We start from the raw sequence: 25097 nt of genomic DNA, 5'->3' as shown, positions 1-25097 counted from the left end.
TAGAGTCTTAATTAGAGGCAAGGCTTGGTCGATGGGATCAATCTGATCTCATGACTCGTTCATGACAGTGTTTCCGTCCCTCCGCCCTGCATGCACAAAGCCTGACGTGTTTTTTGTGTGTGGTGGATCTAGCTCCAAGCGACTGTCAGAAAGAACAAACGTTGAAGATGGAGCGTCCCCCTCACACATGATTGATCAAGACAGTCAGTGGGATTTTGTTCGTCTACTGGACTGTCTCGTCAGTCAACCATGTTTCTGAAAGGGGCAACAATGGAAAATTAATGATTGAGAGAAGATAGATGTTTAATCCAGATGCAATTTAGAAGAGAACTCAGTGGACTATTGTTGGCATGCCACATGTGATCCGGTCTAGGAGACATTAATGGTTTTGACAGTGTAGGACAGCTGCTGTAGGGTGGGGGACAGTTTGGTATCTCCCCAACTGATGGTTAAGGTTAGGATTGCGGGAGGGGAAGCTGATGCTAGATCTGTACCTAGGGGAAATATAGCAGGACAGTGAAGGCTGTTGGGGGGTCAGATATTTCTGCCTGGTGCAGAGGCTGCAGTAGAGGGAGAAATAATGACTTTAAACAAGTTATAATTCTGACACCAGGGATAAAGGAACCGAGTGTAGGGAATATAGCCCAGGCTATCTCAACAGTATATAGTATATGTAGGGAATGTAGCCCAGGCTATCTCAACAGTATATAGTATATGTAGGGAATATAGCCCAGGATATCACAACAGTGTATAGTATATGTAGGGAATATAGCCCAGGCTATCTCAACAGTATATAATATATGTAGGGAATGTAGCCCAGGCTATCTCAACAGTATATAATATATGCAGGGAATATAGCCCAGGCTATCTCAACAGTATATAATATATGCAGGGAATATAGCCCAGGCTATCACAACAGTATATAGTATATGTAGGGAATATAGCCCAGGATATCACAACAGTATATAGCGTATGTAGGGAATATAGCCCAGGCTATCTCAACAGGATATGGTGTATGTACCGTGTCATATAATTGCTACATTTACTATCAATATAGTATTAAAAATAGTTTTCCAGATTGTATTTTGGCAATAATTTTTTGCGATGCGAATATTGGGTCGCAAGTCAGACAACTTGGTTCAATTTGGGTCACGAGCTAAAACCAGTTGAGAACCACTGCTATATAGTGTATGTACACTCAACTTGGAACTATTGTTGTCACTGAGATTAAGAATTGAACAGACTAAGTGGTAGTTATAAATATGTAAAATATCATCTGTAACATGATAGGAGGTAGAGTTAGTGTCTCTCTGCTCTTCTTCCTATTCAGGTGAGATCTTAACGGTGTCTAGTTTCCATAATGGTTCCAGGGCTCTGGGGTGAAGTTTCCCCTAGGTACAAATCTAGGATCAGGTTCCCTAAACCTTATCTTAGCCATTAGTGGGTGAAATACAAAACTGACCCAAGATCCAACGGGAACAAATGTGGTTTATATCTCCCTCTAGTGGCTGGAGGTTATCAGTGCCCCTTGTGTAAATCTCAGTTGCAATTTTAAGATCTATGATCTGGGTCATTGTCAATATTGTGATGAAATCCTGCCTGTATGACAGATTTGACTTCATGACTGAGTGTTTCTTGTTCCCTTTCTTCATACCAATAACTGCAGACAAAATCTAGCCATAAATGAAGAGGCAAGTGTCATAACTAAAAAAAAATGTTTGAAATGTCGCTTGTACTAGACATTAGTTTCCTCCTTGATGCTCAGCCATGTATTCTGGTCATGTTCTCCGCCGAGTCCTTTGACGCCTTTTTAGCCACCCATTTAGCAGCTCAGTCAACCCATCTATAAAAACGTTATGTGTCTGCCTCGGTTTGATATAAAACTTGTTTATGAAAATGTCCCCTTTTGGACATTTCCAGGCCTATTAAAGGTGCTACACATAGGATTCATTTGTATTTTTGCATTGTAATTTCAGAAAATGTCCATAAAATATCTGCAGTAAAAGTGGAACGATAATGTTTCACAGTATTACTTATCCTGCAGTGTTGTGATTGGCTGTGATATTCACCTCTTGACATCTCCAGCAGGAGCACATAGCTGTTTTGAGATTGTGGCTGTGTTATCTAGTGGAAATTGGGTGGCCAATGTAGAAATTGATCTGTCATTTTCTGGTTGCTAAAATTCTACACTGTTAGCTCAGTTTCAGTTTATGTGAGAGAACAAACACTGAATAGAGAAGGGAATCATTGTACCGTCTCATTCGGTGGGTAAGCCAACGCTCCTACCACTGTCTCTCCCAAGCGTCTTCGACCAGTGTTTTGGTTTAATGCCCTGCATACTGCTAGGAGTAACTTGCGAGTTGGTGGTTTCCTGCTCGTTTAGTAAAGTTCAGCCAGGATACATACAGTGAGCAGGTCCTCCACCTTCTCTCTATTTATAGTAGTGGTGCATTTGTGATCAAGTCTGTTTCTTGTGTGTGTTTACCATTTCACTGGCAGCATTTCATTTCGGGAGGTGGGGTGTGGGTTGTGTTTGCGAACTCATTTTAGCTCACAACAAGCTCAATGCAGAAGAGGAACAAAAGGCTTGATGATTTAAACACAGTTTGTTTTACGAAGTTGGAGGTGGAAGAGCTGAAGGGTGTGAATGTCACCAGCCAGACCGTATTCAGAACCATGTCTGAGGATTTAGCAATCTTCCAAACAACACTTTGACAAGCGCTCTTCCAAAGGAGCGTCGATCGAAAACCAATCGAGGCGCAATAACATTTTAATCGATGGAATTGAGGATGTAAAGACAAACTTGGCATGACCCAGAAGTCTCCTGGCAGATCAACTCAAACTGGATCCTAAACTCATTGAGATGGAGAGGGTGAATAGGAATGGCACTTTCTTCCCTGATGAACGGCCCAGCTGTGGTGAAACTTCTCAGGTTCAAAGACGAGGAGGAGATATTCAGGAGAGCCAAGTGCATGAAGGGAATCAAGATCTTCATCAGTGAAGACTTCTCCAAAAGAAATGACTAATTGAAGAACGAAAGAAAGGCAACATCGCCATAGCTGAAGGTTGATCAGCTGGTCGTTCACCCACCTCTCGTAGGCCTATGGCAAGTGACTCACCTATAGTCCACTGATTTCACACACACACATTGCTCCACTTTGTTCATGTGTTTCACCTAACCTGGTGACCAAAAACACACATTGCTCTAAATGTCATAACTCTCTGATGTCTTCAGTGGTGTTATGTGGACTGTGTCAATGTGTCAATTCCATAGGAAGTGCACCCCTATTAATATAACTAACACAAATGTATGGTTGTATTGGACATGTGAGGCATACACTTCTATGTTTCTGTTCCACTCTCCGGATGATTCCCACTCTGTATCTCTCTTAGTTAGGCAGGATATCAACCCTGATGACATGGTCTTCATCCCGTTAGATATTTTAATCAATTCATGAAGTGAACAACACATAGAATGATTGTTGATCCAGATTCAAGTTTCCTGAAATTGACCAGAGACAAGTATAATTTGTGATTACTATAATATTAAACTGCTATACAGGTTGTTCCAAACGCTTATCTAATTAATTCCAAGACAAGCTTATTTTCTACTTGTTAATTTGAACGTTCGCAGTCTTCCTTAAAAAAAACAAAAAACAACCACCGTGTTCATTATCTGTCTTCTCTCAGTCATGAATGTTCCATTGTTGCCCTTCCAGAAACCTGGTTGACTGAAGAGAGAACCAGCCAGTATGACACGTCTCCATGTCATACTGTTCACCGCTGTAGAACATCACGAGTGAGAGCAGTATGTCTGCTTACTCTTTTTTTAAACACATATTTCAATTCTGTATTTCACCACCGCTTTCCCTTAGTTAAATCATGTAAGAGAGCAGCAGAAGGGTTCTGGAAACCTTGTCTTATAACCGGTCTCAAGTAGTATAAAAAAGTCTCACAAATCCCTCTGTCCTGAATTCTACAAATTACAAAAAAGTATAAGAACAAATTTACTCACTTACTTTGGATATCCCCCCAAAATACTAACAAATTCCAATAATAATATAAAGTTGACTTGGAAAATCATCAATCAACTGTAGACTGAGAAAAATACAGCTGTCCCATATCAACGTATTGTTGGAAATAAGACCCATAGTCATCCTGGTGTTATTTCATGTCATTTATTTTTGTTTTTTTGTGAATGTGGGTTCCTCTCTGTCAAAGAAAATGGGTAACTGATGGAAATTCATTGGATTACATTAAGGGACATTTCCCTACTCTGCTTGATCCTCCTGATGTTATGGAGGTGATGATGTTATGGAGGTGATGATGTTATGGAGGTGATGATGTTATGGAGGTGATGATGTTATGGAGGTGATGATGTTATGGAGGTGATGATGTAATGGAGGTGATGATGTTATGGAGGTGATGATGTAATGGAGGTGATGATGTTATGGAGGTGATGATGTTATGGAGGTGATGATGTTATGGAGGTGATGATGTTATGGAGGTGATGATGTTATGGAGGTGATGATGCTATGGAGGTGATGATGTTATGGAGGTGATGATGTTATGGAGGTGATGATGTTATGGAGGTGATGATGTTATGGAGGTGATGACGTAATGGAGGTGATGACGTAATGGAGGTGATGATGTTATGGAGGTGATGATGTTATGGAGGTGATGATGTTATGGAGGTGATGATGTTATGGAGGTGATGACGTTATGGAGGTGATGATGTTATGGAGGTGATGATGTTATGGAGGTGATGATGTTATGGAGATGATGATGTTATGGAGGTGATGATGTTATGGAGGTGATCATGTTATGGAGGTGATGATGTTATGGAGGTGATGATGTTATGGAGGTGATCATGTTATGGAGGTGATGATGTTATGGAGGTGATGATGTTATGGAGGTGATGATGTTATGGAGGTGATGATGTTATGGAGGTGATGATGTTATGGAGGTGATGACGTTATGGAGGTGATGATGTTATGGAGATGATGATGTTATGGAGGTGATGATGTAATGGAGGTGAAGAAGGTGATTGGTAACTTAAAGATGTCAGCAGCAGGTCATGATGAGATTGGTGCCTCTTTTGTGAAATCAGTGTCATCCTCGATTACTGAGCCTCTAACAAATATCTTCACCAAATCTATGCAAACTGGTACTGTTCCTAAAAAAAAAAAAAATTGCAAAAGTTATCCCACTTTATAAATCTGGGGATCCAATATCTTTTACAGATTATTGGCCAAAATCTGTACTAAGAAAAAAAAATGAAAAGAAAAAAAGATTTTCTATATGATCAACAATATGGATTTCGTAAAAAACGACTTCATAGATATGGCTCTTTTGCAACTTGTGGATCAAATCTTTACAGCCCTGAACAACAATGAATACGCTCTTGGCATCTTTTCAGATTTATCCAAAGCATTTGACACGGTTGATCATGAAATATTACTTTATAAATTGTATTATTATGGTTTTCATGATTATACATATAATGGGTTATATAGTTATGTTTATGATAGAGAACAATGTGTTTATGCAAACGGCTGTGCATCTACCAGAGCTAAGATATCATGTGGTGTCCCACAGGGTTCGATTATTGGACCTTTGTTATTTTTTAATAAATATCTATGTCCTTGTTGCTGGGTCTTCTTCCGTACTTCCCATTCTCTTTGCTGATGATACCAATTAGATTTTCACACTTTTTATTCACAAATTAAAGAAGCCAACTCAGGCATTGCCAAATCTTCTCAATGGTTCCAGATAAACAAATGATCTTTAAATGTACATTAATTCTAATCACTAGTAATAATAAGAAATAATGTATACAAGAAAAATGGTGAGAATCTTAATTGGTGGGAATGAAATGGAACAAGTTCTATTTGATGAAAAGTTATCCGTAAAGATCATGTTCAATTTGTCTGCAGCACAGTGATGATATCTGTTGGTATCATCAGAAAGATGATCAGGCTTGCTTCCTAACTCAATACTATAGCTTAATTTACCCATATATTAGTTACTGTATTATTGGCAGGGCCAGTACATATGCCTCCTACCTACACAAATTACTCATCATACAAAAAAACATTTGCAAGACTAGTCACCTCCCTCTAATTACCTGGCTCCATCTGCACCTTTGTTTAAGAAACTCAATATCTTGTCTCTTTACCACATTAATGTTCGGCAATTATGCACTTTCATCTACAAATACTCATACCGCCGAGACAGTTTACCTAAACCCTTCAATGGATTCTTCCAGGTTCATTTTGAAATCCATCTGTTCAACACATACGATAACCTTTACCCTCCCCACTGCCGCACCTCAAATAGTCAATTATCTATCAGATACAGAGGTACCATACTCTGGAATTCATATCTTCACATTGCCAAAACAACATCATCCCTAAATAACTTCAAGCGAAGACTGGGGGTCAGCCTGATGAACCAAACTACCCAGTAATCTCCTCCATGAAGACTGGGGGTCAGCCTGATGAACCAAACTACCCAGTAATCTCCTCCATGAAGACTGGGGGTCAGCCTGATGAACCAAACTACCCAGTAGTCTCCTCCATGAAGACTGGGGGTCAGACTGGGGGTCAGCCTGGTGAACCAAACTACCCAGTATTCTCCTCCATGAAGACTAGGGGTCAGCCTGATGAACCAAACTACCCAGTAATCTCCTCCATGAAGACTGGGGGTCAGCCTGATGAACCAAACTACCCAGTAATCTCCTCCATGAAGACTGGGGGTCAGACTGGGGGGTCAGACTGGGGGTCAGCCTGATGAACCAAACTACCCAGTAATCTCCTCCGTGAAGACTGGGGGTCAGCCTGATGAACCAAACTACCCAGTAATCTCCTCCATGAAGACTGGGTGGCATCCTGATGAACCAAACTACTCAATAAATCTCATTCATGAAGTGTGGGGATCAGCCTGATTAACCAAACTACTCTCCTCCATATAGACTCTCCCACACTCACATGTACACACACACATTTAACCAAAACAAATCTAATGTTTTTTCGGGATTACTGATCAATTAATTTATAATCAGTAGGTTGTGATATCTGTTTTAACAAATCTTTAGATATTTTTGACTTTATATATTGTATATTGTGTTTCTTTGTGGTGTGGTTTTCATATAAGCCTCTGTGTTGTTGTCTATCACTTGTTTTCTTGGGTGAAAATACATTTGACTTAAATCTAAATCTTTTCAGTAACTATAAATGTCGTTTTTACAGCTGTTTGAAGCTAGTGGACCAAACCCGAAAGTGAAAATCTCCACCATGTTATGGGGAAATGGGATACAGGAGAGGAGGGAGATTTGTTTTGAATGAAGCTTAGTGCTGTTGCAATTATTTTGGTGAAATTAAGGAAAGATGTCAGGGTTCTCGTGAAATCATTCATAGCCTCATTAAATAAAGGATTGTGTCTTGGGTGATAGGTGTGTGTGTGTGTGTGTATGTTTATTCAAATTAGCAACTGTTGCTAATCTATTCTAACAGTTTGAAATAAATCCTTTCCTGTTGACTTTGGCTTCCTGTCTGTAATGCTGGCGCTGACCTGCCCAGTCATGTTTGCCAACATCTCCATTGCGAGAAATGAAATGCAAATTCTAATAACATTTTCACACTACTGAGACAATCCGAGCTGAACCGAGCTGTACTGTGCTGCCTGTTACGCAATCCATCCAGCACAGTGGCTGGAAAAGACCATGTGAACAGATCATGTCATGAGCCCATTTACTCGACTGGTCGATTGATTGGTCGATAGACTGAGATCTTTTTTTAGTCGAGCAGTGGCAAATATATTTTATATAGACACCTGTCTGAGTGACACCTGTCTGAGTGACACCTGTCTGAGTGGACTAATCCGTTGTGAAAGCCTTGGGGATGGCACACCAGTATCACATGTACTGTTAATTACTATAATTTCTAATCTACAATGTTTGCATGGTTATGGTAATTTCTGTTAATCCATTCAATATATTATTACAGTCCCACCGTTGTCATTGTAGGAGTGGACACGTTGTTTGCACAGCGCACAACCTAGGCTACACTATTTAGTTTCCATTTACAAGTTGTCAATTTATTAATTGTCTTTTGTTTGAAGGCTCCTGTCATTCCTGAGTAAGAACATGCATCTTATTACACATAGAACTAGGCCTAGGCTACCTGGCCTGTGTGCAAATGTAGGCCTATAAATGTTCCCATTTGGGGATCTGATACTGTTTCTGATTGTCGTAACTCACTATCTCTGTGGAGCTTCTCAAAGTCATTTTTTCTTCACCCCAAAAAGAAAGTAAAATAAGTATGTTTTTACATCCACTGAGAATGACAATAGTTCCTCAACGTGGCCTGTTGGAAAAATCTTTCCAGCGCTCTCCCTTTCGATAACCACTCAGCGTGAAAGGGGAAAAAATGTAATTCTCTGATCAGGTGGAAATGTCATTAAAAAAAAAGGCCTAGCTGATTACATTTTATCCCTTGAGCAAATAGCCTACAGCTAATAGTTGATACGTTGTCTCAAATGCCTTGCAGACAGGCCATGCATAGCCAACGTGGTTTACAGGATATTTATTTTTATCAAGATTTTTTCTAACTGTGGGCTGCAATGTTTATATTACTTTTAGATTTGTATCATTTTAATTTAGAGATAATTTTGATTAATCACATGACATTGATTTTGAGATATGAAGACTTTATTAGGAATTAAATTAAACTGTTCCACGAAAAAAAAGCAAATGAGATCATAACTGGCATGCAGATCAGTAGAAATGGTAGGATAACTCAGCACTCCAAATGGAAATGGTAGGATAACTCAGCACTCCAAATGGAAAAGGTAGGATAACTCAGCACTCCAAATGGAAAAGGTAGGATAATTCAGCACTCCAAATGGAAATGGTAGGATAACTCAGCACTCCAAATGGAAATGGTAGGATAACTCAGCACTCCAAATGGAAAAGGTAGGATAACTCAGCACTCCAAATGGAAATGGTAGGATAACTCAGCACTCCAAATGGAAATGGTAGGATAACTCAGCACTCCAAATGGAAATGGTATGATAACTCAGCACTCCAAATGGAAATGGTAGGATAACTCAGCACTCCAAATGGAAAAGGTAGGATAACTCAGCACTCCAAATGGAAAAGGTAGGATAATTCAGCACTCCAAATGGAAATGGTAGGATAACTCAGCACTCCAAATGGAAATGGTAGGATAACTCAGCACTCCAAATGGAAAAGGTAGGATAACTCAGCACTCCAAATGGAAATGGTAGGATAACTCAGCACTCCAAATGGAAATGGTAGGATAACTCAGCACTCCAAATGGAAATGGTAGGATAACTCGGCACTCCAAATGGAAATGGTAGGATAACTCAGCACTCCAAATGGAAAAGGTAGGATAACTCGGCACTCCAAATGGAAATGGTAGGATAACTCAGCACTCCAAATGGAAATGGTAGGATAACTCGGCACTCCAAATGGAAATGGTATGATAACTCGGCACTCCAAATGGAAAAGGTTGCCGACCGCTAGCCTATTACTTGTTACAGGCAACTTCAGGGGCGTAATGGCAGAACCTGTGGAAGCCAGCAGCAGCGGGCAGCGGGAGGAGGAGGAGGGTCGAGTAGGGAACAGGTTTTTTCTTCTGATTAGGTTATATTGATCTCTGGCTCCCTCTTTAGTAATTTGTGTGTCTTCATTTTTAATTGCAGTGCTTAAAGCATCAGGCGAAGTTTTCTACATATATTTGATTTAATTCAAACACATAGAGTGTGTCTATGGTGAATATATGGTGAAATGCATGTTTTAAAATTTCAACCAATCGATTGGTCGAAAGAACAGATTACTCTCAGTCGACCAAGACAACCCTGGTTCAGCCTTGTAGTATGAATCAGGTTTAATTTAAACCTCCCCAGGTTCTCACTGTGTCTCTCCCTCTCTGTGTCTCTGTCACAGCGGCCCCCAGCACAGAAAACATGGCGCTCTACGTAGGCATCGTCATCGCTGTCATAATGTGTCTGGTCATCTCCGTCATCGTGGCGCTCTTCGTCTACCGGAAAACCCACCGGGACTTTGACTCTGACATCATCGACTCATCAGCCCTCAACGGAGGCTTCCAGTCGGTCAATATAAAGACGGCGCGCTCAGGTGAGTAGGATGTGGGGCGGTGACTAGGTCCTAGCTTAGCCTGGGTAACAGACCTGTTTGTGCCATCATTACAGTCCTTGCCACTCCTTGTCAAATGCCAGTAGTGGAAGGATAGCACAAACAGGTCTTGTACCCAGGCTATTTCTAGCTGTGCTCTTATCGTTGCATCTTTAGACAATGGTTCAGTTTGGGATGTCTTTCCAGTAACACTTTATTTCATGACATATAGATTACCCATATTTACTAAGAAATGACATGGTATAGATTACCCATAGTTACTAAGAAATGACATGGTTTAGATTACCCATAGTTACTAAGAAATGACATGGTATAGATTACCCATACTTACTAAGAAATGACATGGTATTGATTACCCATAGTTACTAAGAAATTACATGGTATTGATTACCCATAGTTACTAAGAAATTACATGGTATAGATTACCCATAGTTACTAAGAAATGACATGGTATTGATTACCCATAGTTACTAAGAAATGACATGGTATAGATTACCCATAGTTACTAAGAAATGACATGGTATTGATTACCCATACTTACTAAGAAATGACATGGTATAGATTACCCATAGTTACTAAGAAATGACATAGTATAGATTACCCATATTTACTAAGAAATGACATAGTATAGATTACCCATATTTACTAAGAAATGACATAGTATAGATTACCCATATTTACTAAGAAATGCCATGGTATTGATTACCCATATTTACTAAGAAATTACATAGTATAGATTACCCATATTTACTAAGAAATGACATAGTATAGATTACCCGTATTTACTAAGAAATGACATAGTAATATAAATGGTTATTACACTGCAGTGATGTAGTTAAATCACTAAACCTCCAGTCCGAGTCGAGTTCCAAGTCCCTAGTGTAAATTACTTTCTAAATATAATCCGTTACAGTTACTAGTTACCTGTCCAAAATTGTAATCGGTAACGTAACTGTTGGATTACCTCAGTAACGTAATCTGATTTACATTCAGTTACTTTTAGATTACAGCAGTCGCACCATTGGAAGACATAGCTGGGACTGTAGCCTACAAAAGCCCATTCCTACTCTTTTCCCGCGATTCATCAAACACATTTGGTGTGTCATCATAGTGGTCATCATAGAGTCGCTCAGGTGGAACAAATTTAAATTTGCGCCTTTTTTTTTTCAATTCTCATTTGAATGTCATTGAGAAAACATCCTTTCTGAATTTAAAAGTAATCCTCGAAGTAATCATTGAATTTTTTTTTAAATATCTGTATTCTGATTGTATTCTGATTACAGTTGGCATTTGTTTGCAATTTGTTTTCCCTTACATGTAACAGATTACACGTTTCCGTTACTCCCCAACCCTGCTCACTAGCTACTTGTCATTAGTGTTGTAAAGGCTAATTAGATAATACATGCTATGTAACAGATGACATGTTATCCGTTACTCCCCAACCCTGCTCACTAGCTACTTGTCATTAGTGTTGTAAAGGCTAATTAGATAATACATGCTAGGTAACTGTTGCTGCTGCAGCTAGTATGTTGAATTATGCTAAATATATTTCTCTGACAACAAAGACATAACCGGTTGAGTCCATGTCCGAATCACCACTGGTCCGAGTCGGCGTCACGAGTCATGAAAATCTTGACTTGAGTCTGAATCAAGTCTGAGTCCTGTACTCGAGTACTACAACACTGTTACACTGTATGAATTACATATAGAGTGGGGGAGGGGGTCATTAAATCAACCACACTAAGCACCATTTGGTACTAGGTAGTTACCAATTGTGAGCAGAAGTGTTTGAAGCCAAAATGTCCTACCAGGTGACGGCTAGTGAAGACAGTGCAGTAACATAAAGTGCTATAATTCTTCAGACAGCGTGATATGGAGTAACACAGTGTGTTTCAGTATGTTAATAAGAATATGAATTGCTAGTTAACTGCTCATTTAATCTAGATATACACTAATGTAACCATAATTAATATCCATGATTTAATCATGGCTGTAATCGTTATCTTAGTTAGCTCTTTTTGTAGAGTAAAACATGTGATGAGTGGTGCTGAGAGTGTAGACATTGTTTATCTGATCCAGTATATATACTTTTTCCTTAGTCTCCCGGAGAAAGTCAAATACTTCCTTCTCCTCTTATCATGGCTTTCTGTTTCCCTGATAACATCAACATGTTTCCCTCTCCAGCCCAGATACTCAACGTTAGCCATTTCTGATAGACTTTCCTCTTTCCTTCCATCCTGTTGAGGGACGGTACATACCAAAGAAATGGCCCCAAAGCACCTCCGACCACAGCCATTTCTCCTGTTGGTGTACAGTCAATATGACCGCCGCACCGGTCCACCAACCACATAGCATTATCTTGAAAGGTAATGTCCATTCTAGCAAATCTATTTCTATGGTACAGACTTCCTGATGCTCCAGTACTGTAGCTATGCCACAACCATCCAAGTTTTCCTCTGCCATTGCAGACAACACACAATAACACCAAACCTCACCGGTACAGACAACACGTGATAACACCAAACCTCACTGGTACAGACAACACACAATAACACCAAACCTCACCAGTACAGACAACACGTGATAACACCAAACCTCACCGGTACAGACAACACACAAAAACACCAAACCTCACCAATACAGACAACACGTGATAACACCAAACCTCACCGGTACAGACAACACGTGATAACACCAAACCTCACCGGTACAGACAACACACAAAAACACCAAACCTCACCAGTACAGACAACACACAATAACACCAAACCTCACCGGTACAGACAACACACAATAACACCAAACCTCACCGGTACAGACAACACACAATAACACCAAACTTCACCTGTACAGACAAGACTTGATAACACCAAACTTCACCCGTACAGACAAGACTTGATAACACCAAACCTCACCGGTATAGAGAACACGTGATAACACCACACCTCACCAGTAGTGACCTTCATCAGCGTGACAGGCAATTCTCATTAGATCAGGATTTAAAAGATGTCGGAGACCAACCATGCAGCTTTGTGTTATTAATTCCAGACTCTCCCTCACCCTCCCACTGGTCTAAAGGTGGCCTTTACGTCTAGACTGAGGCATCTGTAGTCCACCGCTGTGAACTTTCCCTGCTGGTTGCCTGCCTGGTCTCTTACGGGGAGAGAAGAAGAAGACAGAGGCCGGATTAACATTCAAATCAGAGTGTGAATGAAAAGTGGAGATCTGAGATGGAATGCAATTTGGTCGGCAGCGCATTGTGTGTGTGTGTGTGTGTTTGAGCGCCGGGTGACATTTCATCAGCAGACCATCAGGATGTCAATCCGCTGGTGAAGGCTCATCTCAGGTTAATATTAATAAAGAATTCCGTTTTCGCCTTCCTCTTCCATCAAGCTTTTGGCAGTCTGTTGCCTGTTAATTACATTTCAGTGGGTGTGAATTGGCGGAAAGATGAGCTGGCTGGAAGAGTACAGAGACAGAGTGATGGTGAAGAAGAGGACAGAGACAGAGTGATAGTGAAGAAGAGGACAGAGACAGAGTGATGGTAAAGAAGAGGACAGAGACATAGTGATGGGGAGGAAGAGGACAGAAGGGAGGGATATTGAGGGAGGAACGAGAGAGGGAGGAAGGAAACAAGGGAGGAGGTGAGGGGAGAGAGGAAGGGAGGGAAGGGAGGGATGAGAGAAAGGGAGGGGAGGGATGCTGAGGGAGGAGAGGGAGGAGAGGCATGGTGAGGGAGAAGAGTAAGGGAGAGAGGAGGTGAGGGCTGGTGAGGGAGGAGAGTAAGGGAGGGAGGAGTGGAGTGGAGTGGAGTGGAGGGATGGTGAGTGAGGAGAGTAAGGGAGGGAGGAGGAGAGGGCTGGTGAGGGAAGGATGGTGAGGGAGGGATGTGAGGAAGGAGAGTAAGAGAGGGAGGAGGGGAGGGATGTTGAGGGAGGAGAGTAAGGGAGGGAGGAGGAGAGGGCTGGTGAGGGAAGGATGGTGAGAGAGGGATGGTGAGGAAGGAGAGTAAGAGAGGGAGGAGGGGAGGGATGGTGAGGGTCAGATCGGTGTACAGGGTTTCACAAACAAACTAAAGTAGTGGGCGAGCTCCTACTGTGGATGGAAACAGGATTATTAGCATGTACGTCCCAAATGGCACCCTATTCCCTATGCAGTGCACAACTTTTCACCAGGGTCCATATGGAAGCAATGCACTACATAGGGAATAGGGTGCTATTTGGTACATTACCAGCGTCTTTTGTCCGTATCTTGCCAAAGATGATGGATGGAACCATACACTAACAGACTCAGACAAAGGAATTGATGTTTAACGAATGTTCAGGTATGATGAGATCATACCTGGTTTCGAATGCTTTCAGCTTTTCATCAAGTCTCTGTAGTGCCTCATGGTCGGAGTTTGCACCTTTGGGACAATTCCATTGGTTCCAATGAGTTAGGCAATCTCATTCAAGAGCAACTATTGTATTTCAATGAAAACAAATATGTTGAACCTGCAAGTTTGTTCCACATACTGTACCACAGGTGAGGTAGATAAATGATGGAAGCCCTCTTATGGATATACTGTACCACAGGTGAGGTAGATAAATGATGGAAGCCCTCTTATGGAGGCTCTGCTTTTTCAGGTTTAACGGTGAAGTTGTCCCTAGACACTGATCTTAGGTCCGTTTTGCATTTTCACCCCTAAATCAAATCAAATCAAATGTTATTTGTCACATGCTCCGAATACAACAGACCTTACAGTGAAATGCTGAATACAACAGGTGTAGTAGACCTTACAGTGAAATGCTGAATACAACAGGTGTAATAGACCTTACAGTGAAATGCTGAATACAACAGGTGTAGTAGACCTTACAGTGAAATGCTGAATACAACAGGTGTAGTAGACCTTACAGTGAAATGCTGAATACAACAGGTGTAGTAGACCTTACAGTGAAATGCTGAATACAACAGGTGTAGTAGACCTTACAGTGAAATGCTGAATACAACAGGTGTAGTAGACCTTACTGTGAAATGCTGAATACAACAGGTGTAGTAGACCTTACAGTGAAATGCTGAATACAACAGGTGTAGTAGACCTTACAGTGAAATGCTGAATACAACAGGTGTAGTAGACCTTACAGTGAAATGCTGAATACAACAGGTGTAGTAGACCTTACAGTGAAATGCTGAATACAACAGGTGTAGTAGACCTTACAGTGAAATGCTGAATACAACAGGTGTAGTAGACCTTACTGTGAAATGCTGAATACAACAGGTGTAGTAGACCTTACAGTGAAATGCTGAATACAACAGGTGTAGTAGACCTTACTGTGAAATGCTGAATACAACAGGTGTAGGTAGACCTTACTGTGAAATGCTGAATACAACAGGTGTAGTAGACCTTACAGTGAAATGCTGAATACAACAGGTGTAGTAGACCTTACAGTGAAATGCTGAATACAACAGGTGTAGTAGACCTTACAGTGAAATGCTGAATACAACAGGTGTAGTAGACCTTACAGTGAAATGCTGAATACAACAGGTGTAGTAGACCTTACAGTGAAATGCTTACTTACAAGCCCATAACCAACAACACAGTTTTAAGAAAATACCTATAAAAAAAGTAAGAGATAAGAATAACTATATAGAATAACTATAGGCTATATACAGGGTTACTGGTACAGAGTCAGTGTGTCAATGCAAATAGTCTGGGTAGACATTTGATGAGATGTTCAGTAAGGGTTCATGTTTGCATCAGGGGAGAGGAAGCTAATCCTAGATCTGTACCTGGTGGAAACTTTAACCCAGAGCCTAATCAACTGCCACATTCAGAGCAGGTGTGTCTGTTGTAGCATGCTAACGAGCTGCATATTAATTAGCAATCAGTGTTAATGTTCAGACAGAGTGTCGGGGCTCTTAATAAAAGTCCCCTGTACAGAAAATGCCTCATCCAATAAGACTTGTAATGTAATGTAACTGAATCATTTGACCCATTGCGTGATTAGACATTTTGAGACAATAATTCCCGAAATATAAACCTGTGGTACAGACTTCCTGATGCAGTCTGCTCTTGATCAACCAGGTTATTATTGTGAACATAATTTGTTATTGATTTACACGTCTAAATAACACATTTTTATAAATGTAAATTTGGAATTTGACAAAACGTATTATATATCATCGCTGACCTCTGACCCCCAGCTGACTTGCTGACCGCTCCCCCGGACCTGACCAACGCTGCGGCCATGTACCGCGGCCCCGTCTACGCCCTGCACGACGTGTCCGACAAGATCCCCATGACCAACTCGCCCCTTCTGGACCCCCTGCCCAACCTGAAGATCAAGGTGTACAACTCCTCTGGCCTGGTCACTCCTTCGGAAGACCTGTCTGACTTCTCCTCCAAGCTGTCCCCTAAGGTCACCCAGTCCCTGCTGGACAGTGAGAACATGAACCTGCGTAACCAGAGCCTGGCTCGGACCCGAGACCCCTCCTGCACCGCCGCAGGATCCTTCAACTCCCAGGGAGGACACCTCATTGTGCCCAACTCAGGTACTCAATCAATCCAATGTATTTTATCAAGCCCTGTTTCAAGTGTTTATTGTCACGTGCACTAGTGAAATGCCTTTTCTTGCTTTTTCACAACAATGCAGTTGTACAATAAAAAATGTATTCAAAAAAGTCAAATAGAACAAAAACACATGAGAAATATAAATAAGAAGAACACTAGAAAGTAAGTAAGCTATATACAGGGTCAGTTCCAGGGTCAGTAGCTATATACAGGGACAGTTCCAGGGTCAGTAGCTATATACAGGGACAGTTCCAGGGTCAGTAGCTACATCCAGGGACAGTTCCAGGGTCAGTAGCTATATACAGGGTCAGTTCCAGGGTCAGTAGCTATATACAGGGACAGTTCCAGGGACAGTTCCAGGGTCAGTAGCTATATACAGGGACAGTTCCAGGGTCAGTAGCTACATCCAGGGACAGTTCCAGGGTCAGTAGCTATATACAGGGTCAGTTCCAGGGTCAGTAGCTACATCCAGGGACAGTTCCAGGGTCAGTAGCTATATACAGGGACAGTAGCTATATACAGGGTCAGTTCCAGGGTCAGTAGTTATATACAGGGACAGTTACAGGGTCAGTAGCTATATACAGGGACAGTTCCAGGGACAGTTCCAGGGTCAGTAGCTATATACAGGGACAGTTCCAGGGTCAGTAGCTACATACAGGGACAGTTCCAGGGTCAGTAGCTATATACAGGGACAGTTCCAGGGTCAGTAGTTATATACAGGGACAGTTCCAGGGTCAGTAGCTATATACAGGGACAATTCCAGGGTCAGTAGCTATATACAGGGTCAGTTCCAGGGTCAGTAGCTATATACAGGGACAGTTCCAGGGTCAGTAGCTATATACAGGGACAGTTCCAGGGACAGTTCCAGGGTCAGTAGCTATATACAAGGACAGTTCCAGGGTCAGTAGCTACATACAGGGACAGTTCCAGGGTCAGTAGCTATATACAGGGACAGTTCCAGGCTCAGTAGTTATATACAGGGACAGTTCTAGGGTCAGTAGCTATAAACAGGGACAGTTCCAGGGTCAGTAGCTATATACAGGGACAGTTCCAGGGTCAGTAGCTATATACAGGGTCAGTTCCAGGGTCAGTAGCTACATCCAGGGACAGTTCCAGGGTCAGTAGCTACATCCAGGGACAGTTCCAGGGTCAGTAGCTATATACAGGGTCAGTTCCAGGGTCAGTAGCTATATACAGGGTCAGTTCCAGGGTCAGTAGCTATATACAGGGACAGTTCCAGGGTCAGTAGCTATATACAGGGACAGTTCCAGGGACAGTTCCAGGGTCAGTAGCTATATACAGGGACAGTTCCAGGGTCAGTAGCTACATACAGGGACAGTTCCAGGGTCAGTAGCTATATACAGGGACAGTTCCAGGGTCAGTAGCTACATACAGGGACAGTTCCACGGTCAGTAGCTATATACAGGGACAGTTCCAGGGTCAGTAGCTATATACAGGGTCAGTTCCAGGGTCAGTAGCTATATACAGGGACAGTTCCAGGGTCAGTAGCTATATACAGGGACAGTTCCAGAGTTAGTAGCTATATACAGGATCAGTTCCAGGGTCAGTAGCTATATACAGGGTCAGTTCCAGAGTTAGTAGCTATATACAAGGTCAGTTTTCTCTCATTAGGGACACACTCAAACTCTTAGATACCCCGTTGAGATGCCACTCATCAGTTCATTGCCATCAGTTCATTGACAGTATTTCAGTATTGAATGGACAGTTTGTTGATAGTATAGAGCTTGCCAGCTTGTAGTTCTAAAACCCAGCAATAAGTTACCTCTGGTTTGTTCAGGAATTTGGTCTGAGGTTAACACCGGCTTAGGAGATATTATACGTTTTGTTCTGAGATAATAGCAGTCCGTTAACATGACCTTTATGGATAATGAAGCCGTTATGTTTTGTTCTGAGATAATAGCAGCCAGTTAACATGACCTTTATGGATAATGAAGCCGTTATGTTTTGTTCTGAGGTAATAGCAGTCAGTTAACATGACCTTTATGGATAATGAAGCCGTTATGTTTTGTTCTGAGGTAATAGCAGTCAGTTAACATGACCTTTATGGATAATGAAGCCGTTATGTTTTGTTCTGAGATAATAGCAGTCAGTTAACATGACCTTTATGGATAATGAAGCCGTTATGTTTTGTTCTGAGATAATAGCAGTCCGTTAACATGACCTTTATGGATAATGAAGCCTTTATGTTTTGTTCTGAGATAATAGCAGTCCGTTAACATGACCTTTATGGATAATGAAGCCGTTGTGTTTTGTTCTGAGGTAATAGCAGTCCGTTAACATGACCTTTATGGATAATGAAGCCGTTATGTTTTGTTCTGAGATAATAGCAGTCCGTTAACATGACCTTTATGGATAATGAAGCCTTTATGTTTTGTTCTGAGATAATAGCAGTCCGTTAACATGACCTTTATGGATAATGAAGCCGTTGTGTTTTGTTCTGAGGTAATAGCAGTCCGTTAACATGACCTTTATGGATAATGAAGCCGTTATGTTTTGTTCTGAGATAATAGCAGTCAGTTAACATGACCTTTATGGATAATGAAGCCGTTGTGTTTTGTTCTGAGATAATAGCAGCCAGTTAACATGACCTTTATGGATAATGAAGCCGTTATGTTTTGTTCTGAGATAATAGCAGTCAGTTAACATGACCTTTATGGATAATGAAGCCGTTATGTTTTGTTCTGAGGTAATAGCAGCCAGTTAACATGACCTTTATGGATAATGAAGCCGTTATGTTTTGTTCTGAGGTAATAGCAGTCAGTTAACATGACCTTTATGGATAATGAAGCCGTTATGTTTTGTTCTGAGATAATAGCAGTCAGTTAACATGACCTTTATGGATAATGAAGCCGTTGTGTTTTGTTCTGAGGTAATAGCAGTCAGTTAACATGACCTTTATGGATAATGAAGCCGTTGTGTTTTGTTCTGAGGTAATAGCAGTCAGTTAACATGACCTTTATGGATAATGAAGCCGTTATGTTTTGTTCTGAGGTAATAGCAGCCAGTTAACATGACCTTTATGGATAATGAAGCCGTTATGTTTTGTTCTGAGGTAATAGCAGTCAGTTAACATGACCTTTATGGATAATGAAGCCGTTATGTTTTGTTCTGAGATAATAGCAGTCCGTTAACATGACCTTTATGGATAATGAAGCTGTTATGTTTTGTTCTGAGATAATAGCAGTCAGTTAACATGACCTTTATGGATAATGAAGCCGTTATGTTTTGTTCTGAGGTAATAGCAGTTAGTTAACATGACCTTTATGGATAATGAAGCCGTTGTGTTTTGTTCTGAGGTAATAGCAGTCCGTTAACATGACCTTTATGGATAATGAAGCCGTTATGTTTTGTTCTGAGATAATAGCAGTCCGTTAACATGACCTTTATGGATAATGAAGCCGTTATGTTTTGTTCTGAGGTAATAGCAGTCAGTTAACATGACCTTTATGGATAATGAAGCTGTTATGTTTTGTTCTGAGATAATAGCAGTCCGTTAACATGACCTTTATGGATAATGAAGCCGTTGTGTTTTGTTCTGAGATAATAGCAGTCCGTTAACATGACCTTTATGGATAATGAAGCCGTTGTGTTTTGTTCTGAGATAATAGCAGTCCGTTAACATGACCTTTATGGATAATGAAGCCGTTATGTTTTGTTCTGAGGTAATAGCAGTCAGTTAACATGACCTTTATGGATAATGAAGCCGTTATGTTTTGTTCTGAGATAATAGCAGTCCGTTAACATGACCTTTATGGATAATGAAGCCGTTATGTTTTGTTCTGAGGTAATAGCAGTCCGTTAACATGACCTTTATGGATAATGAAGCTGTTATGTTTTGTTCTGAGATAATAGCAGTCAGTTAACATGACCTTTATGGATAATGAAGCCGTTATGTTTTGTTCTGAGGTAATAGCAGCCAGTTAACATGACCTTTATGGATAATGAAGCCGTTGTGTTTTGTTCTGAGGTAATAGCAGTCAGTTAACATGACCTTTATGGATAATGAAGCCGTTGTGTTTTGTTCTGAGGTAATAGCAGTTAGTTAACATGACCTTTATGGATAATGAAGCTGTTATGTTTTGTTCTGAGATAATAGCAGTCCGTTAACATGACCTTTATGAATAATGAAGCCGTTATGTTTTGTTCTGAGGTAATAGCAGCCAGTTAACATGACCTTTATGAATAATGAAGCCGTTGTGTTTTGTTCTGAGGTAATAGCAGTCAGTTAACATGACCTTTATGGATAATGAAGCCGTTATGTTTTGTTCTGAGATAATAGCAGTCAGTTAACATGACCTTTATGGATAATGAAGCCGTTATGTTTTGTTCTGAGATAATAGCAGCCAGTTAACATGACCTTTATGAATAATGAAGCCGTTGTGTTTTGTTCTGAGGTAATAGCAGTCAGTTAACATGACCTTTATGGATAATGAAGCCGTTGTGTTTTGTTCTGAGATAATAGCAGTACGTTAACATGACCTTTATGGATAATGAAGCCGTTGTGTTTTGTTCTGAGATAATAGCAGTACGTTAACATGACCTTTATGGATAATGAAGCCGTTATGTTTTGTTCTGAGGTAATAGCAGTCCGTTAACATGACCTTTATGGATAATGAAGCTGTTATGTTTTGTTCTGAGGTAATAGCAGCCAGTTAACATGACCTTTATGAATTATGAAGTTTTGTGTTTTTCGTTATTACGTAAACTCTTCAAAATACCCAAAAAGGGACATTAGCCGATGAAGATTACCTCATAGAACAAAATGTATAAGCCTGTTTTTACCAGGGACCTTATTTCCAGCGTCCATCCCAAAACGCCATTCATTTTTCTCATAGGCTTTGTCCAACGAACCATGGCGGAGTTAGTGCCTACAAATCCACGCCATTACTATTTCTCTCAGTTCGTTGACAGTGTTTCAGTAGTCTATTGAATTGACAGTTTGTTGACAGTGTTTCAGTAGTCTATTGAATTGACAGTTTGTTGACAGTGTTTCAGTTCTGTAATGAATTGACAGTTTGTTGACATTGTTTCAGTTCTGTAATGAATTGACAGTTTGTTGACATTGTTTCAGTTCTGTAATGAATTGACAGTTTGTTGACATTGTTTCAGTTCTGTATTGAATTGACAGTTTGTTGACAGTGTTTCAGTAGTCTATTGAATTGACAGTTTGTTGACAGTGTTTCAGTACTGTATTGAATTGACAGTTCGTTGACAGTGTTTCAGTACTCTATTGAATTGACAGTTTGTTGACAGTGTTTCAGTTCTGTAATGAATTGACAGTTTGTTGACAGTGTTTCAGTACTGTATTGAATTGACAGTTTGTTGACAGTGTTTCAGTTCTGTAATGAATTGACAGTTTGTTGACAGTGTTTCAGTTCTGTAATGAATTGACAGTTTGTTGACAGTGTTTCAGTACTGTATTGAATTGACAGTTTGTTGACAGTGTTTCAGTACTGTATTGAATTGACAGTTTGTTGACAGTGTTTCAGTACTCTATTGAATTGACAGTTTGTTGACAGTGTTTCAGTTCTGTAATGAATTGACAGTTTGTTGACAGTGTTTCAGTTCTGTAATGAATTGACAGTTTGTTGACAGTGTTTCAGTACTCTATTGAATTGACAGTTTGTTGACAGTGTTTCAGTTCTGTAATGAATTGACAGTTTGTTGACAGTGTTTCAGTACTCTATTGAATTGACAGTTTGTTGACAGTGTTTCAGTACTCTATTGAATTGACAGTTTGTTGACAGTGTTTCAGTTCTGTAATGAATTGACAGTTTGTTGACATTGTTTCAGTACTGTATTGAATTGACAGTTTGTTGACAGTGTTTCAGTTCTGTAATGAATTGACAGTTTGTTGACAGTGTTTCAGTACTGTATTGAATTGACAGTTTGTTGACAGTGTTTCAGTTCTGTAATGAATTGACAGTTTGTTGACATTGTTTCAGTTCTGTAATGAATTGACAGTTTGTTGACATTGTTTCAGTTCTGTAATGAATTTACAGTTTGTTGACAGTGTTTCAGTACTGTATTGAATTGACAGTTTGTTGACATTGTTTCAGTTCTGTAATGAATTGACAGTTTGTTGACAGTGTTTCAGTTCTGTAATGAATTGACAGTTTGTTGACAGTGTTTCAGTACTGTATTGAATTGACAGTTTGTTGACATTGTTTCAGTTCTGTAATGAATTGACAGTTTGTTGACAGTGTTTCAGTACTGTATTGAATTGACAGTTTGTTGACAGTGTTTCAGTTCTGTAATGAATTGACAGTTTGTTGACAGTGTTTCAGTACTGTATTGAATTGACAGTTTGTTGACAGTGTTTCAGTTCTGTAATGAATTGACAGTTTGTTGACAGTGTTTCAGTTCTGTAATGAATTGACAGTTTGTTGACAGTGTTTCAGTTCTGTATTGAATTGACAGTTTGTTGACATTGTTTCAGTTCTGTAATGAATTGACAGTTTGTTGACAGTGTTTCAGTTCTGTAATGAATTGACAGTTTGTTGACAGTGTTTCAGTACTGTATTGAATTGACAGCGAGTTGACAGTGTTTCAGTACTGTATTGAATTGACAGCGAGTTGACAGAGTTTCAGGTTGGTGATATTGTCAGCAGGCTGCATTTGAAAGAAATAAAAAAAATATTTCACCTATATTTAAACTAGGTAGGCCAGTTGAGAACATCTTTATTTAACCAGGTAGGCTAGTTGAGAACACCTTTATTTAACCAGGTAGGCTAGTTGAGAACACCTTTATTTAACCAGGTAGGCCAGTTGAGAACATCTTTATTTAAACTAGGTAGGCCAGTTGAGAACATCTTTATTTAACCAGGTAGGCCAGTTGAGAACATCTTTATTTAACCAGGTAGGCCAGTTGAGAACACCTTTATTTAACCAGGTAGGCCAGTTGAGAACATCTTTATTTAAACTAGGTAGGCAAGTTGAGAACATCTTTATTTAACCAGGTAGGCCAGTTGAGAACACCTTTATTTAACCAGGTAGGCCAGTTGAGAACATCTTTATTTAACCAGGTAGGCCAGTTGAGAACATCTTTATTTAACCATGTAGGCCAGTTGAGAACATCTTTATTTAACCAGGTAGGCCAGTTGAGAACATCTTTATTTAACCAGGTAGGCAAGTTGAGAACATCTTTATTTAACCAGGTAGGCAAGTTGAGAACATCTTTATTTAACCAGGTAGGCCAGTTGAGAACATCTTTATTTAACCAGGTAGGCAAGTTGAGAACATCTTTATTTAACCAGGTAGGCCAGTTGAGAACATCTTTATTTAACCAGGTAGGCAAGTTGAGAACATCTTTATTTAACCAGGTAGGCCAGTTGAGAACATCTTTATTTAACCAGGTAGGCCAGTTGAGAACATCTTTATTTAACCAGGTAGGCAAGTTGAGAACATCTTTATTTACCCAGGTAGGCCAGTTGAGAACATCTTTATTTAACCAGGTAGGCAAGTTGAGAACATCTTTATTTAACCAGGTAGGCCAGTTGAGAACATCTTTATTTAACCAGGTAGGCAAGTTGAGAACATCTTTATTTAACCAGGTAGGCCAGTTGAGAACATCTTTATTTAACCAGGTAGGCCAGTTGAGAACATCTTTATTTAACCAGGTAGGCAAGTTGAGAACATCTTTATTTAACCAGGTAGGCCAGTTGAGAACATCTTTATTTAACCAGGTAGGCAAGTTGAGAACATCTTTATTTAACCAGGTAGGCCAGTTGAGAACATCTTTATTTAACCAGGTAGGCAAGTTGAAAACATATTTATTTAAACTAGGTAGACAAGTTGAAAACAAGTTCTCATTTACAACTGCGACCTGGCCAAGATAAAGCAAAGCAGTTTGACACATACAGCGACACAGAGTTACACATGGAGTAAAACAAACATACAGTCAATAATACAGTAGAAAAATAAGTCTATATACAATGTGAGCAAATGAGGTGAGATAAGGGAGGTAAAGGCAATAAGAGGCCATGGTGGCGAAGGAAATACAATACAGCAAGTAAAACATGGAATGGTTGATTTGCAGTAGATGAGTGTGCAAAGTAGAAATAATGGGGTGCAATTTTTTTTTTAAATAAATAAATACAGTAGGGGGAGAGGTAGTTGTTTGGGCTATTTATAGATGGACTATGTACAGGTGCAGTGACCTGTGAGCTGCTCTGACAGCTGGTGCTTAAAGCTAGTGAGGGAGATAAGTGTTTCCAGTTTCAGAGATTTTTGTAGTTCGTTCCAGTCATTCTCCAGCAGACAAATGGAAGGAGAGGCGGCCAAAGGAGTAATTGGCTTTGGGGGTGACCAGTGAGTTATACCTGCTGGAGCGCATGCTACGGGTGG

General features: G+C 40.2%; 1 protein-coding gene across 1 annotated transcript in view; it reads left to right on the top strand.

The window, feature by feature from the left end:
- Nucleotides 1–25097, top strand: part of unc5ca (unc-5 netrin receptor Ca) — a 290202-nt gene that overhangs the window by 230702 nt on the left and 34403 nt on the right. The window contains 2 exon segments of the mRNA XM_036979368.2: nucleotides 9971–10162; nucleotides 16364–16711. Of these exon segments, the coding sequence (XP_036835263.2) occupies nucleotides 9971–10162; nucleotides 16364–16711 (540 nt within the window).

The sequence above is a fragment of the Oncorhynchus mykiss genome, chromosome 6, assembly GCF_057628025.1.
Source record: "Oncorhynchus mykiss isolate SJ-2025 chromosome 6, ASM5762802v1, whole genome shotgun sequence".
NCBI classification, from domain to species: domain Eukaryota; kingdom Metazoa; phylum Chordata; class Actinopteri; order Salmoniformes; family Salmonidae; genus Oncorhynchus; species Oncorhynchus mykiss.
Note: the sequence above shows the minus strand (reverse complement) of the source record. Positions and strands in the feature narration are given on the sequence as shown.